The sequence below is a fragment of the Coregonus lavaretus genome (genome assembly GCF_964263955.1).
Source record: "Coregonus lavaretus genome assembly, chromosome: 25".
Classification (NCBI taxonomy): domain Eukaryota; kingdom Metazoa; phylum Chordata; class Actinopteri; order Salmoniformes; family Salmonidae; genus Coregonus; species Coregonus lavaretus.
Genome location: NC_140012.1, coordinates 44,495,651 through 44,511,972, shown reverse-complemented (window position 1 = coordinate 44,511,972; position 16,322 = coordinate 44,495,651). Strand labels below are relative to the sequence as shown.

General features: G+C 42.2%; 1 protein-coding gene across 1 annotated transcript; it reads left to right on the top strand.

The window, feature by feature from the left end:
• Positions 1 to 4,462: 4,462 nt before the first annotated feature.
• On the top strand, positions 4,463 to 15,446 carry LOC311100765 (peptidyl-prolyl cis-trans isomerase A-like). Its single transcript, XM_084141727.1, has 6 exons — positions 4,463 to 4,715; positions 8,686 to 8,716; positions 9,345 to 9,433; positions 9,568 to 9,664; positions 10,248 to 10,323; positions 13,813 to 15,446. The coding sequence occupies exons 1-6, from the start codon at positions 4,554 to 4,556 to the stop codon at positions 13,946 to 13,948; spliced, it is 591 nt and encodes a 196-aa protein (XP_083997853.1). The 5' UTR covers positions 4,463 to 4,553; the 3' UTR covers positions 13,949 to 15,446.
• The last annotated feature ends 876 nt before the right edge of the window (positions 15,447 to 16,322 follow it).

Genomic DNA, 16,322 nt, shown 5'->3' with positions numbered 1-16,322 from the left:
TGGCTCCTCTCTGTCTCCCAAGGTCTTCATCCCTGATATCGGTCAAGATAGTCACAGCCATTTCTAAAGATAAAGATTAAATTAAAATGACATTTCAAGTCTGATAAAGCAATATTCAAATATATGTTTTGGTGCTCAAACGGTTGTAGAGTAAAATTAATATAGATGTCGTCTATTCGAGAACTAACATCGTTTTTTTTGTTGTTGTAAGAACGGACAATGATGATTTAAAAAGCTGTAGCTTTCTTTCAATGTTATTCGAGAACTATGTGAATATCTTAAATGTTGCTAATTATTGTCAATATACAAGTGGTATTTTAAATATATCACAGCCTTATGTTAAAGAAATGTATGATATTGTTTTTATTTTTGTTATGGAAAATGTGGCTTTCTTAAAAGCTTAAGACCATTTACATTTAGTTTCCCATTTTAAATGTTGTTTTTTCTTTTTTTTGGTAAATTATTTTCTATTGGTTTTTATTTTCTTATAAATGTATAGCTAAAAATATCATTTCATTTAACTGTAGCAATGTACTGATTAAAACATCCTGATTATTGTAAGCATAGCCTAACATTTTAAACTGAATTATGCTCTAGAAATAGGTTATGTTACAGTACAAGAGAGACATATTATTGGATGTTGATAGAATAACTGATATCAATGTAGCGCCTCTCACTTAAATCATGAAATCAATTGCTCAATCTTTTGACAACGCACTGCCACGTCCCTATTTCTGTTTATTTAATATCTGAATTGAAACCTAAACTATATCATTCCCATGGAGATACTTAGCTCTAGTTCAGGGTGTTAGGTACGTGTAAGGCACTGGATCAGAGCTAAGAGGTACAAAGCTATCATTTTGCATATATATATATTTACATATGAACAGGTTTGATTTAGTAGGCACCCCAAATCTGTAACAATCACCTTAAAGTATAGTCTTTCTGTGGAAAATACAGTTTCAAATGGGGAAAACAAAAACCATTTAGGCTTAGGAAGGATCTGCAGGGGATGCAATGACATAATGGCTATCTGTTGGCCCTAGGATAGGCCTGTACATATGTAAATGAATAGAGACTTGTGAACAGAAATATATTCATTTTCACCTGGGTATGTGCATTGTTTTATTCAGAATAATATTAAAAAGCTTGCAACCCCTCTATTGGATGAAGACATGGCTGACTATGGAAAATTTAAATGTCTTAGTTAGTTAAACTGTTCGCTGGTCTGTGGAGAAATCTCTTCTTGGCATTTTTGTTCCCCTTCTCTGCAATATACTTTGACCTCATTTGTTACCTAGGGGGACTGGGACAGCAATGTTTGACCGACATGTTGATATTGAGCCTACGTGTGCTAGTCTTATCACCTGCATATCTGAGGCGCTACGGTAAAACAATATGAAGAAAATACCATGCTAGAGGGGGGAAGGGTCAAAACCAAAAACAGATTGTAACCAAATCTACAGTTTGTACAATTTTGTAGATCATTTTGTAGATCATGCTCAAATAGAGAGAAAGAAATCAAAATGGTACAATCTAAGGTGATTAATTCACGAAAAAAAAACATTAGTCATTCGTCTCTGTTTGTACAATCATTTCATATTCTAATAACTGGTCAGAAAAATAAAGGAACTAATTGTGATTTTTAGTCTTGCAGAATTATTGTATGTAGCTTAGATGGTGTGACAAGCGAATATTTATCTAATAAATATGTATTCAGATGATACCTGTAAACCATTGTTTTCTTTGTCATTGGTTATTTTTCTGGATTGTAAATATGCCTCAAGTTGAGGCTCTATACCATATAACTGAATAGTCAGAAGGACATGTTATGTGAGTAGGTATGTTTATTTGATTTTAAAAAACAGTAATGTATTGTAAATTATTTGTAAAGAAATTTACACTAACCACATTTCCATCCACAGTTTTTTTTTGCAAAGTAAACTTGGAGTCACATGATGATATGGTGTGTGGTCCTCCCACTACCACTCGGGGAAACCGTGCAGTTTATTACAAATACAGGGGGGGAAAATACAGGGAAAATATGTGTCCTTTCTTTATGAAACACCATTTTCCACCACCATGGTGATTGGCTAATGCCTAGGAATGCTAGTCCCAGATGTTGCGTATCGCGTTCAGCCAATCAGATTGCAGCAGGCTGTTTACCCCTGGCTAAACGCAGGGCTCAACATCAGGAAGTAGCATTAGCCACTAGCATGGTGGTGGAAAATTGTGTTTCATAAAAGAAAGTATGCATATTCTCTGAGGGTTTTTTTCTGCCTTCTAGCCATTAAATCTGTACTCCCTGTTCACCCACGACTGCGTGGCCACGCACGACTCCTACTACATGATGAGATTATTATGGACAAAAGAGCGAGATTATTTTTATTTGTCAAACGGCAGCCAGGCATCGATCATCATGTCTCCAGAATAAGACCCTCGATATTGGAAAGGAGCATCAAGCTCATCACCGTGCACTTTCACCACCCTGTGAAGTTCATCCTTATTTATTTTATCTGTAGCCTAATAAACTGCATGCTTTCCCTAGTCGTAGTTGGAGGACCACACAACATATCATTGCGTGACTCCAGGTTTACTTTGATATGATGGTAGCCTAGCGGTTAAGAGCGTTGAGCTAGCAACGGAAAAGTTGCTGGTTCAAAGCACCTAGCCGATTATTACATTTACATTTTACATTTAAGTCATTTAGCAGACGCTCTTATCCAGAGCGACTTACAGGAGCAATTAGGGTTAAGTGCCTTGCTCAAGGGCACATCGACAGATTTTTCACCTAGTCGGCTCGGGGATTAGAACCAGAGACCTTTCGGTTACTGGCACAACGCTCTTAACCACTAATGTCTTGTAAATCCCTCTGGATAAAAGTGTCTGCTAAATATGCGTTTGACTACCACCACCGATTTATTTACGCTAGCTATGCTACCAGTTTATATGAATGGGAGTTAGCATTTAGTAGTCACTTCTAAACCTGAAAAGGGCCAACTTCTAAATGGTATGCAGCAAAAACAGCCAAAAATACTGAACAAAAATACAAACGCAACATGCAACCATTTAAAAGATTTTGCTGTTACAGTTCATAGAAGGAAATCAGTCAATTGAAATAAATTAATTAGGCCCTAATCTATGGATTTCACATGACTGGGCAGGGGCGCAGCCGTGGGTGGGCCTGGGAGGGCAAAGGCCCTCCCACTTGGGAGCCAGGCCCAGCCAATCAGAATGAGTTTTTCCCCAAAGGGCTTTATTACAGAAATAGTCCTCAGCACCCCCTCCGAAGATCCCGCAGGTGATGAAGCCAGATGTGGAGGTCATGGGCTGGTGTGGTTAAACGTGGTCTGCGGTTGTAAGGCCGGTTGGACGTACTGCCAAATTCTCTAAAATGACGTTGGAGACAGCTTATGGTAGAGAAATGAACATTCAATTCTCTGGCAACAGCTCTGGTGGACATTCCTGCAGTCAGCATGCCAATTGCACTCTATGACATTGTGTTGTGTGACAAAACTGTACATTTTAGAGTGGCCTGTTATTGTCCCCAGCACAAGGTGCACCTGGTTAATGATCACGCTGTTTAATCCGCTTCTTGATATGCCACAACTGTCAGGTGGATGGATTATCTTGACAAAGGATAAAATGCTCACTAACAGGGGTGTAAACAAATTTGTGCACAACATTTGAGATAAATAAATATTTTTGTGCATATGGAACCTTTCTGGGATCTTTTATTTCAGCTCATGAAACATGGGACCCACACTTTACATGTTGCAATTATATTTTTGTTCAGTGTATATCCAAATCGGACTTTAGTAACCACATTGACCTCTTTACTGCATCTATCTATGCATAGAAACAGTTATGGGGTCTAACACCAACAGGGAACGCGCAAAAATGGTACACAGCATCATCTGGATATGTGTGCAACAAAAGTTCAACGTTCACCTTCTGCTACCATTTCTGTCAAGCCGTCTACGCTTACAGTTTGACGCATATGTTAGATAAATCCAACGTATGCACCACACAGAACCCACTTCAACTGCTTCTGCAAAGCAACGCTACAAGGCAAACGCAGCGTTCCATTGGAAATGAAATTGCACTTCTGTTGTGTCCAAACTGCAGGATACTATCGGTGTGTTCGAGGCGTAATGGTCGTCCCTCGCCTAACTGCGCATGTGCATGCCGTCAAATCAAAGGCACTCCTTCAATATAAAGTTGTTTTTTGACGAAAATGAAAACTTGTCAGTTTGTCACTTTCATGAGGTTGGAGTAGATAATGTGTTCAACTATTTAAGAAATTGGCTCGAATCTAGGTTGTGCCTTTAGATTTCGAGAAAATTAACAACTAAGGAAGAATTGTTCACTTCTCAAACCCCGGCCTGGTTCGCAGCGTTCCCGGAAATCTCGCGATGTTGCGCCTCTGGGTTTAGAAACTCTTCCGAGTGATTGGGAAGAACTTCCTCCTGGCCATCGGCGGCATATGGAAGCGCCTGACGTGGTATTTCACTCCATCTCAAGTCCATTCTGTGTTCACACGCAGCCTTAAAATGCTACTTACCGCTTTACCGAGTCGGGTCAAGCTCATTTCGGGATGTTCGTTGGCGTTTACCGCCGCTCGGATGTATTCTGCCGGCCCTGCAGCCACCAACCCAGTCGTCTACTTTGACATTGCTGCAGACCACCAGCCCGTCGGAAGAGTAACCTTCGAGGTGAGTTCAGTTGTCTTGACCAGGAACTTGATCCGATGGCTAGGTAACTAGGCTATTAAATGTGCATTTGTTTAGATTATTTTGGCCTCGGCCTTTGAGATAACGAGTAGGCATCGTCTAATGCACCAGTTGTAACTTGAAACCAACGTGAAGACCGCTCAGTTGGACCTACAGCACAATGAATGAACATGCCAGCCCTGTAGAGCTAGGCCTACTGTACAAACTAGCTACTAGTCTGATTTATAATACACTATTCATTGGGGAGTAAACGGCCTGAAACGAATGCCTGCGAAATCGTGTAAATATGCCTTATGTCCACCAGATGCATCAACGCTTTGCGTTCCGGCCGAAGTCATTCATTGGCAATGGAGCAGCATTGGGTGCCGCATGCGTTCAATATTTTCAACTCATAATTTGATTAATGTGTGGTGGGACCAACGGAAGCACACACAGACTATAACTAACTAGCATTTAACTAGTTAAATGAAAAGCGAAGAAAGTGTGTCAAATGTGGATGCGGGCTAGACATCCAGCAAAACAAAACGCATATACATCTGGAGGACATCGGGCATTACGCGCCAGAACATTTAATAAAAGTACATTTAAACGGTTGTCGGTGCCGTTTGTCCATAAGTTGCTCGAAATTTGAAACAACATATACACAGGAAAGTATTGTTTACCAGACTTTTTAATTGGTATATGGTTCACTTCGGCACCGAGGTAAAGTTAGTTTTATATTGGATATTTATAGCTGATGAACCAAGCATGCCATGACAATAAAAAAGTAGGTTGGAGCACAAACACCTTTTTGTGTGAATTCATCATTTTTATTCAAATCTTAAATTATTGTTTAAAAAAAAAAAAGTGTATATAAAGTGTATATACAGTACCAGTCAAAGGTTTGGACACCTACTCATTCAAGTTTTTTTTCTTCATAAAAAAACAAACAATTTTCTACATTGTAGAATAATAGTGAAGACATCAAAACTATGAAATAACACATATGGAATCATGTAGTAACCAAAAAAGTGTTAAACAAATCAAAATATATTTTATATTTGAGATTCTTCAAAAAGCCACCCTTTGCCTTTATGACAGCTTTGCACACTCTTGGCATTCTCTCAACCACCTTCACCTGGAATGCTTTTCCAACGGTCTCGAAGGAGGTCCCACATATGCTGAGCACTTGTTGGCTGCTTTTCCTTCACTCTGTGGTCTGACTCATCCCAAACCATCTCAATTGGGTTGAGGTCGGGGGATTGTGGAGGCCAGATCATCTGATGCAGCACTCCATCACTCTCCTTCTTGGTAAAATAGCCCTTACACAGCCTGGAGGTGTGTTGGGTCATTGTTCTGATGAAAAACAAATGATAGTCCCACTAAGCCCAAACCAGATGGGATGGCGTATCGCTGCAGAATGCTGTGGTAGCCATGCTGGTTAAGTGTGCCTTGAATTCTAAATAAATCACAGACAGTGTCACCAGCAAAGCACCCCCACACCATAACACCTCCTCCTCTATGCTTTACGGTGGGAACTACACATGCAGAGATCATCCGTTCACCTACTCTGCGTCTCACAAAGACACAGCGGTTGGATCCCAAAATCTCCAATTTGCACTCCAGACCAAAGGACACATTTTCCACCAGTCTAATGTCCATTGCTTGTGTTTCTTGGCCCAGATGGGTCTGTGACTTGAACTCTGAATCATTTATTTGGGCTGCAATTTCTGAGGCTGGTGACTAATGAAATCATCTGCAGCAGAGGTAACTCTGGGTCTCCCATTCCTGTGGCGGTCCTCATGAGAGCCAGTTTCATCATAACGCTTGATGGTTTTTGTGACTGCACTTGAAGAAACGTTCAAAGTTCTTGAAATGTTCTGTATTGACTGACCTTCATGTCTTAAAGTAATGATGGACTGTCGTTTCTCTTTGGTTGTTTGAGCTGTTCTTTCCATAATATGGACTTGGTCTTTTACCAAATAGGGCTATCTTCTGTATACCCCCCCTACCTTGTCACAACACAACTGATTGGCTGAAACGCATTAAGAAGGAAAGAAATTCCACAAATTAACTTTTAAGAAGGCACACCTGTTAATTGAAATGCATTCCAGTTGACTACCTCATGAAGCTGGTTGAGAGAATGCCAAGAGTGTGCAAAGCTGTCAACAAGGCAAAGGGGTGGCTATTTTTGAAGAATCTCAAATAAAATATATTTAGAATTGTTTAACACTTTTTTTTGGTTACTACATGATTCAATGTGTTATTTCATAGTTTTGATGTCTTCACTATTATTCTGCAATGAAAAAATAAAGAAAAACCCTTGAATGAGGAGGTCCAAACTTTTGACTGGTAGTGTACATACACATACAGTGCATTCGGAAAGTGTTCAGACCCCTTTTCCACATTTTGTTACGTTACAGCCTTATTCTAAACTGTATTAAATTGTTTTTTTTCTTCACTATGACAAAGCAAAAACAGGTTCAGACATTTTTGCAAGTTTATAAAAAATAAAAACAGATATACCATTTACGTAAGTATTCAGACCCTTTACTCAGTACTTTGTTGAAGCACCTTTGGCAGCGATTACAGCCTCAAGTCTTCTTGGGTGTGACGCTACAAGCTTGGCACACCTGTATTTGGAGAGTTTCTCCCATTCTTCTCTGCAGATCCTCTCAGGCTCTGTCAGGTTGGATGGGGAGCGTCGCTGCACAGCTACTTTCAGGTCTCTCCAGAGATGTTCGATCGGGTTCAATTCCGGGCTCTGGCTGGGCCACTCAAGGACATTCAGAGACTTGTCCCGAAGCCACTCCTGCGTTGTCTTGGCTGTGTGCTTAGGGTTGTTGTCCTGTTGGAAGGTGAACCTTCGCCCCAGTCTGAGGTCCTGAGCGCTTTGGAGCAGGTTTTCATCAAGGATCTCTCTGTACTTTGCTCCGTTCATCTTTCCCTCGATCCTGACTAGTATCCCAGTCCCTGCCGCTGAAAAACACCCCCACAGCATGATGCTGCCACCACCATGATTCACTGTAGGGATGGTGCCAGGTTTCCTCCAGATGTGATGCTTGGCATTCAGGCCAAAGAGATAAATCTTGGTTTCATCAGACCAGAGAATCTTGTTTCTCTTGGTCTGAGAGTCTTTAGGTGCCTTTTGGCAAACTCCAAGCGGGCTGTCATGTGCCTTTTACTGAGGAGTGGCTTCCGTCTGGCCATTCTACCATAAAGGACTGATTGGTGGAGTGCTGCAGAGATGGTTGTCCTTCTGGAAGGTTCTCCCATCTCCACAGAGGAACTCTAGAGCTCTGTCAGAGTGACCATCAGGTTCTTGGTCACCTCCCTGACCAAGGCCCTTCTCCCCTGATTGCTCAGTTTGGCCGGGCGGCCAGCTCTAGGAAGAGTCTTGGTGGTTCCAAACTTCTTCCATTTAAGAATGATGGAGGCCACTGTGTTCTTGAGGACCTTCAATGCTGCAGAAATGTTTTGACACCCTTCCCCAGATCTGTGCCTCGACACAATCCTGTCTCAGAGCTCAACATATAGACAGGTGTGTGCCTTTCCAAATCATGTCCAATCAATTGAATTGACCACAGGTGGACTCCAAGTTGTAGAAACATCTCAAGGATGATCAATGGAAACAGGATGCACCTGAGCAAAATTTTGAGTTTCATAGCAAAGGGTCTGAATACTTACGTAAATAAGGTATTTCTGTTTTTCTGTTCTTTCCTGTGGATATTTAGCCTACAATATCAAGCAGCATGAGGACGAACCGCACAGACAACTGGTAGAGTTTTTAAATATCATTTTATTCAACATTCTGGCTTGGAAATAACATTTTACACGATTTTCCAGGCATTCGTTTCAGGCTGTATATATATTCAGGTTATATACCAAGTCATTGTGTATTACAGCCTGATTTAATCAGATTAGCTGCATGCAACTGACTGTCTCATAACTACCTATTTTTTTTATTTTGCAGCTGAACGCTGATGTTGTGCCCAAAACAGCAGGTAGGGGGAGAACAACAACTATTCAATAGTGTTTGATCAATTTATTTTTATTTTTAATTTTAGTCATTTAGTAGACGCTCTTATCCAGAAGGCGACTTACAGTTAGTGAAAGTTTATTGGTGGCGTACACCGTTTTGCCGACGTTATCACAGGTGCAGTGACATGCTTATTAGGTGGTGGGAGGAGGGTTATCCTGGAGAGATACCCTCCTGTAGGTTTACATCTATCTAGTCCAGGGCTCTCCAACCCTGTTCCTGGAGAGATACCCTCCTGTAGGTTTACATCTATCTAGTCCAGGGCTCTCCAACCCTGTTCCTGGAGAGAGACCCTCCTGTAGGATTTCACTCCAACCCTAATCTAGCACACCATATTCTAATAATTAGCTGGTTGATACGCTTAATCAGGTTAGTTACAACTGGGTTTGGAGCGAAAACCTACAGGAGGGTATCTCTCTCCTGGAACAGGGTTGGAGAACCCTGGACTAGATAGATGTAAACCTACAGGAGGGTCTCTCTCCAGGAACAGGGTTGGAGAGCCCTGGACTAGATAGATGTAAACCTACAGGAGGGTATCTCTCTCCTGGAACAGGGTTGGAGAACCCTGGCTAAACATTGTTTCTCCCTCTCAGAGAACTTCAGAGCACTGTGCACAGGAGAACATGGCTTTGGCTACAAGGGATCCATCTTCCACAGGGTTATACCTCAGTTCATGTGCCAGGTGGGTAAAGTAATGTTTAATTGTTCCTAGTGATAACCTAGACCTTTTTCATTGTGGGAACTCATTGTATCTTGGCCCCACACACGTAAGCCTGTCTCTGACCCCTCTCAATGTGTCTGTTCAACACACTCTAGGGGGGAGACTTCACTAATCACAATGGAACCGGAGGGAAGTCTATCTATGGACCCAAATTCAAAGACGAGAACTTCAAATTGAAGCACACAGGACCTGGTAAGTGATTCACCCTTTCTGTTTGTGCTATCATGCCAACTCCCAATCATTCATTATCATGTGAAAGAAATGGCTTGACCATGACTGCAATGGAATTGACAAGTGCACAAACAGATCTGGGACCATGCTAGATTTAAAATGTATTTGCAGAATACTGTAGCCTACCTTTGGGCTATTTGAATGAATCCCCTCCGTACCACTAGATGGCAGCAGAATACTGTAGCCTACCTTTGGGCTATTTGAATGAATCCCCTCCGTACCACTAGATGGCAGCATTGCACTGCTGATATTTAAACGAGCGCTTAACGGCATAACCAATTGAATGTGGTCGAGGACGATTTACCTATTTCGGTTACCACAGCCATAAGGAATCAATTGACCAAATATTGCTTTTCTTAGCTGTTTCTGATTGGGCCTCTTGATAGATGGATGGCTAACTTGATATCAAGGATGTTGTCATAGTAACTCAACGAACTGAAACTCAGCTTGTCTTCAGCAGTGCAGTGTGTGCTGTACCTCCACTGACTTGCCTGGCAGCACTTAGGGTCTAGTTACGCAATGTACTGTTTCTTTTTCCATTTAGGTATTCTGTCAATGGCCAACGCTGGGCCCAACACCAACGGCTCTCAGTTCTTCATCTGCACCGACAAGACAGAGTGGTACGTACAGACAGACAGACAGACAGACAGACAGACAGACAGACCAGTGGGACAGACAGACAGACAGACCGACCAGTGGGACAGACAGACAGACAGACCGACCAGTGGTACAGACAGACAGACAGACAGACAGACAGGCAGACCAGTGGTACGTACAGACAGACAGACAGACAGACCGACAGACCGACCGACCAGTGGTACGTACAGACAGACAGACAGACCGACCAGTGGTACGTACAGACAGACAGACAGACAGACAGACAGACCGACCGACCAGTGGTACGTACAGACAGACAGACAGACCGACCAGTGGTACGTACAGACAGACAGACAGACAGACCGACCAGTGGTACGTACAGACAGACAGACAGACCGACAGACCGACCAGTGGTACGTACAGACATACAGACAGACAGACCGACCAGTGGTACGTACAGACAGACAGACAGACAGACCGACCAGTGGTACGTACAGACAGACAGACAGACAGACCGACCAGTGGTACGTACAGACAGACAGACAGACAGACAGACAGACAGACCGACCAGTGGTACGTACGTACAGACAGACAGACAGACAGACCGACCAGTGGTACGTACGTACAGACAGACAGACAGACAGACCAGTGGTACGTACAGACAGACAGACAGACCAGTGGTACGTACAGACAGACAGACAGACAGACAGACCAGTGGTACGTACAGACAGACAGACAGACAGACAGACCAGGGCCTGCTGTGTTCATAAAGCGTCTGAGGAAGACTGCTGCTTTACAGTGCCTTCAGAAAGTATTCAGACCCCTTGACTTTTTCCACATTTTGTTACGTTACAGCCTTATTCTAAAATGGATTAAATAAATACAAATCCTCAGCAATCTACACACAATACCCCATAATGACAAAGTGAAAACAGGTTTTTAGAAATGTTTGCAAATGTATTAAAAATAATAAACAGAAATACCTTATTTACTTTTAAATTTATTAACACAACATGCCTACCACTTTGAAGATGCAAAATAATTTTTTTGTGTGAAACAACTTGAGCGTGCATAACTATTCACCCCCCCCCCCCCCCCCCCCCCAGTCAATACTTTGTAGAGCCACCTTTTGCAGCAATTACAGCTGCAAGTCTCTTTGGGTATGTCTCTATAAGCTTGGCACATCTTGCCACTGGGATTTTTGCCCATTCTTCAAGGCAAAACTGCTCCAGCTCCTTCAAGTCCCTGCTGATGAAAAACATCCCCACAGCATGATGCTGCCGCCACCATGCTTCACTGTGGAGATGGTGTTCTCTGGGTGATGAGAGGTGTTGGGTTTGCGCCAGACATAGAGTTTTCCTTGATGGCCAAAAAGCTCAATTTTAGTTTCATCTGATCAGAGTACCTTCTTCCATATGTTTGGGGAGTCTCCCACATGCCTTTTGCCGAACACCAAACGTGGTTGCTTATTTCTTTCTTTAAGCAATGGCTTTTTTCTGGCCACTCTTCCGTAAAGCCCAGCTCTGTGGAGTGTACGGCTTAAAGTGGTCCTATGGACAGATACTCCAATCTCCGCTATGGAGCTTTGCAGCTCCTTCAGGGTTATCTTTGGTCTCTTTGTTGCCTCTGATTAATGCCCTCCTTGCCTGGTCCGTGAGTTTTGGTGGGCGGCCCTCTCTTGGCAGGTTTGTTGTGGTGCCATATTCTTTCAAATTTTTTATAATGGATTTAATGGTGCTCCGTGGGATGTTCAAAGTTTCTGATATTTTTTTATAACCCAACCCTGATCTGTACTTCTCCACAACTTTGTCCCTGACCTGTTTGGAGAGCTCCTTGGTCTTCATGGTGCCGCTTGCTTGGTGGTGCCCCTTGCTTAGTGGTGTTGCAGACTCTGGGGCCTTTCAGAACAGGTGTGTGTATATATACTGAGATCATGTGACACTTAGATTGCATACAGGTGGACTTTATTTAACTAATTATGTAACTTCTGAAGGTAATTGGTTGTACCAGACCTTATTTAGGGGCTTCATAGCAAAGGGGGTGAATACATATGCATGCACCACTTTTCCGTTATTAATTTTGTATAATTTTATGAAAGAAGTTATTTGTTTCATTTCACTTCACCAATTTGGACTATTTTGTGTATGTCCATTACATGAAATCCAAATAAAAATCAATTTAAATTACAGGTTGTAATGCAACAAAATAGGAAAAACGCCAAGGGGGATGAATACTTTTGCAAGGCACTCTTCCTAGAGCTGGCCGCCCGGCCAAACTGAGCAATCAGGGGAGAAGGGCCTTGGTCAGGGAGGTGACCAATAACCTGATGGTCACTGACAGAGCTCCAGAGTTCCTCTGTGGAGATGGTTGTCCTTCTGGAAGGTTCTCCCATCTCTGCAGCACTCCACCAATCAGGCCTTTATGGTAGAGATGCCAGACAGAAGCCACTCCTCAGTAAAAGGCACATGATAGCCCGCTTGGAGTTTGCCAAAAGGCACCTAAAGACTCTCAGACCATGAGAAACAAGATTCTCTGGTCTGATGAAACCAAGATTGAACTCTTTGGACTGAATGCCAAGCATCACGTCTGGAGGAAACCTGGCACCATCCCTACGGTGAAGCATGGTGGTGGCAGCATCATGCTGTGGGGATGTTTTTCAACGGCAGGGACTGGGAGACTAGACAGGATCGAGGTAAAGATGAACGGAGCAAAGTACAGAGATCGTTGATGAAAACCTGCTCCAGAGCGCTCAGCACCTCAGACTGGAGCGAAGGTTCACCTTCCAACAGGACAACGACCCTAAGCACACAGCCAAGACAACGCAGGAGTGGCTTCGGGACAAGTCTCTGAATGTCCTTGAGTGGCCCAGCCAGAGCCTGGACTTGAACCCGATCGAACATCTCTGGAGAGACCTGAAAATAGCTGTGCAGCGACGCTCCCCATCCAACCTGACAGAGCTTGAGAGGATCTGCAGAGAAGAATGGGAGAAACTCTCCAAGTACAGGTGTGCCAAGCTTGTAGCGTCATACCCAAGAATACTTGAGGCTGTAATCACTGCCAAAGGTGCTTCAACAAAGTACTGAGTAAAGGGTCTGAATACTTATGTAAATGTGATATTTCATTTTTATCTGTTATACATTTGCAAAAATGTCTTTACCCCATAATGACAAAACAAGAGGTTTTGTGTGTAGATTGACGGGGGGGGGACAATGTAATCAATTTTAGAATAAGGCTGTAACGTAACAATGTGGAAAAAGTCAAGTGGTCTGAATACTTTTCCGAAGGCACTTTAGGATCAGTTATGCCATTTATATCATAAAGAATAATATTGTACGGACAGGGAGGACCTGATCCTAGATAAGCTGAGACGCTTTCTAAATACAGACCCCAGATTCCCAGTCCGGGGGGAAATATAATACACCTCTTCACCTTCACTTCCTTTCCCCAGACCCCAGACCCCAGATTCCCAGTCCGGGGGGAAATATAATACACCTCTTCATCTTCTCTCTCAGGCTGGATGGCAAGCATGTTGTGTTTGGCGCTGTGACCCAGGGACTGGACGTGATCAGGAAAGTGGAGATGTTCGGATCCCGGTCCGGCCGTACCTCCAAGAGGATCACCATCGCAGACTGTGGAGAGCTTAAGTAGCCTGGGAGTCCCAAATTGCATCATATTCCCTATATAGTGCACGACAGAGGGAGATTGGACACAGGCATGGAGCGGGGCGCGATGGTTTCTATGTGAACTGGTCGATGGCAGGGTGGTGGCCCGCATGTGGTTTTATTTGGCCCCCGAAGTTTTCTGAGGAAAAAAACGTTTATTTTTATTTTTTTATTGTTGGACATAAAAGACTATAAAAACATCAGGAAATGAGTTCCAAGTGATTTTTAATTTAAGAAATCTTTTTCCAAGTATTCCCACACATAATAGAGACACGTGATCGCATACAAACGTAAGCAAGGTTTGAAATGATCAGCATAGGTCTTCCTCTTTTAAACGCAGCCATTGTGTCTGTTCTGAGTGTTGACAATAGTGGATTATTTTTCAGGGATATTGTGTCAAACACTGTTTGGGGGGGAAAGGGAGAGTTAAGACTTATTCTGTGATGGATCTTTTCGATAAATAACTCCTCCAATGTGAACGTGTCCAATAAACCAGTTTTGTGTGTGTGCGTACGCATCAGTCAAAATGTTTTGCGGTGGGGATCGGGAGTAACATCTGAGATGAGGGTTTTAATTTCCTCTTGTGGAGAAACAGCTTGGCTCTGAATGTGTTGTATTTGGCTCTGCCTTCCATTTCACCAATGATCTTGTTAAGTCAGGAAGAACCATTTTATTTTGGGCTGGGTTTGACTAATACAAGTAGGATGAGAAGATTCAGTTGCTTATCTTGTCTGAATGATCTTTGTCACGTTGGAGTGGAAAGACTAACATGAAGAGGTGGAATTGTTCACATATACCAGCTCAGGACTAGACTATGCTAGCTAGGTTTCTACCCAATTGCTGACAGATTTTCATGTGAATATTCTTAAAATGAGCATAAAGTAATGTGCACATTTTCCCACCAGAGATGTTTCCATCAAATTGAGTTTTTGCGGATGAAAGGCTGACGCTGTGCAAATAAAAAGTACTTTTGTGGGTCAATTCCCATGTAGCCTACCGAAGTGGAATGGGTTTCCATCACATTTTCAACTCTATTGATGGTTTTGTCACTAGAAAATGGTGCGTTATGTAGCGAATGTGCCCACTCTGGTCTTGGCATGTGTGCTCTAGCTTGCGGAGATAGTCTACGTGATGAGATTATTATGGACACAAAAGAGCAAGATGATTTTGTATTTGTCAAATGGCAACCGAGCATCTATCTGCATGCTTTCCCGAGTTGTAGTGGGAAGACCTCGCACCAATTGTACTTCCATATGATGGTTATTATATCAATATTTGCACAAAGGTGTTGCCATTTCTCGTGTAATTAATGTTCGACACAAAGATCCCACCTTGCCTGGTGCATTTTGTTCTGTCGTCACTGGAAAGCTTACCGCGAAATTTGCTGTCATAATTTTTTTTTTTTCTTCTTACATGCATACTGGGGAAAAAAATGTAATACAGCAAAGTTAATCATTTAAAAAAGATTTGTATAAAAATATCCCAAAAATTGTTGTCCACGTTTAATTTTCCACAGTCAACAACACGAGTAGTCTAAGCAACAGAAAAATCAGAGAACCCCATAGTAGAGTAGTTTACCTATTCTATTGTTCAGCGTGTCGAATTCTATGCAAGAAAATAATATTCCTCTATATACTCAGTTGTTGTAGCCTAAAACATTCTTCATGCAGTCGCGGGAAAACACCTTTTTTTGAAAGCAGTTTTGATAAAGAGGATCACTGAGCTTTCTAGATTTACTAGTCTACCCTTATTTCTCAAATCAAAGCAATTAGTAAAATGCACCGTTTTAGAAGCAGAGTTTTTAGCAGCAGCATGTAACCAGTAGGCTACATTTATATTTACGCTACATTAACCTTGGTTGGCTGAGTGCAGTGTAATGGTTTTTTTTGGGGGGGGCGGGGTCTTTAAAGTCATCAATATATTACTATAACTAGCAAGAAGATAGCCAAATGTTTAGCCTTTACAGTTTGATCTAGCTAATGATTAGCCGAATGTTTAGCCTTTACAGTTTGATCTAGCCAAATGTTTAGCCTTTACAGTTTGTGATCTAGCTAATGATTAGCCGAATGTTTAGCCTTTACAGTTTGTGATCTAGCTAATGATTAGCCTTTACAGTTTGTGATCTAGCTAATGATTAGCCTTTACAGTTTGATCTAGCTAATGATTAGCCTTTACAGTTTGATCTAGCTAATGATTAGCCTTTACAGTTTGATCTAGCTAATGATTAGCCTTTACAGTTTGATCTAGCTAATGATTAGCCTTTACAGTTTGATCTAGCTAATGATTAGCCTTTACAGTTTGATCTAGCTAATGATTAGCCTTTACAGTTTGATCTAGCTAATGATTAGCCTTTACAGTTT

Coding starts and splice junctions, on each gene's coding strand:
- LOC311100765 (XM_084141727.1), top strand. CDS start 4,554: ATGCTACTTACCGCTTTACCGAGTCGGGTCAAGCTCATTTCGGGATGT. Junction 8,717..9,344: donor TGTTGTGCCCAAAACAGCAG/GTAGGGGGAGAA, acceptor TCTCCCTCTCAG/AGAACTTCAGAGCACTGTGC. Junction 9,665..10,247: donor ATTGAAGCACACAGGACCTG/GTAAGTGATTCA, acceptor TTTTCCATTTAG/GTATTCTGTCAATGGCCAAC.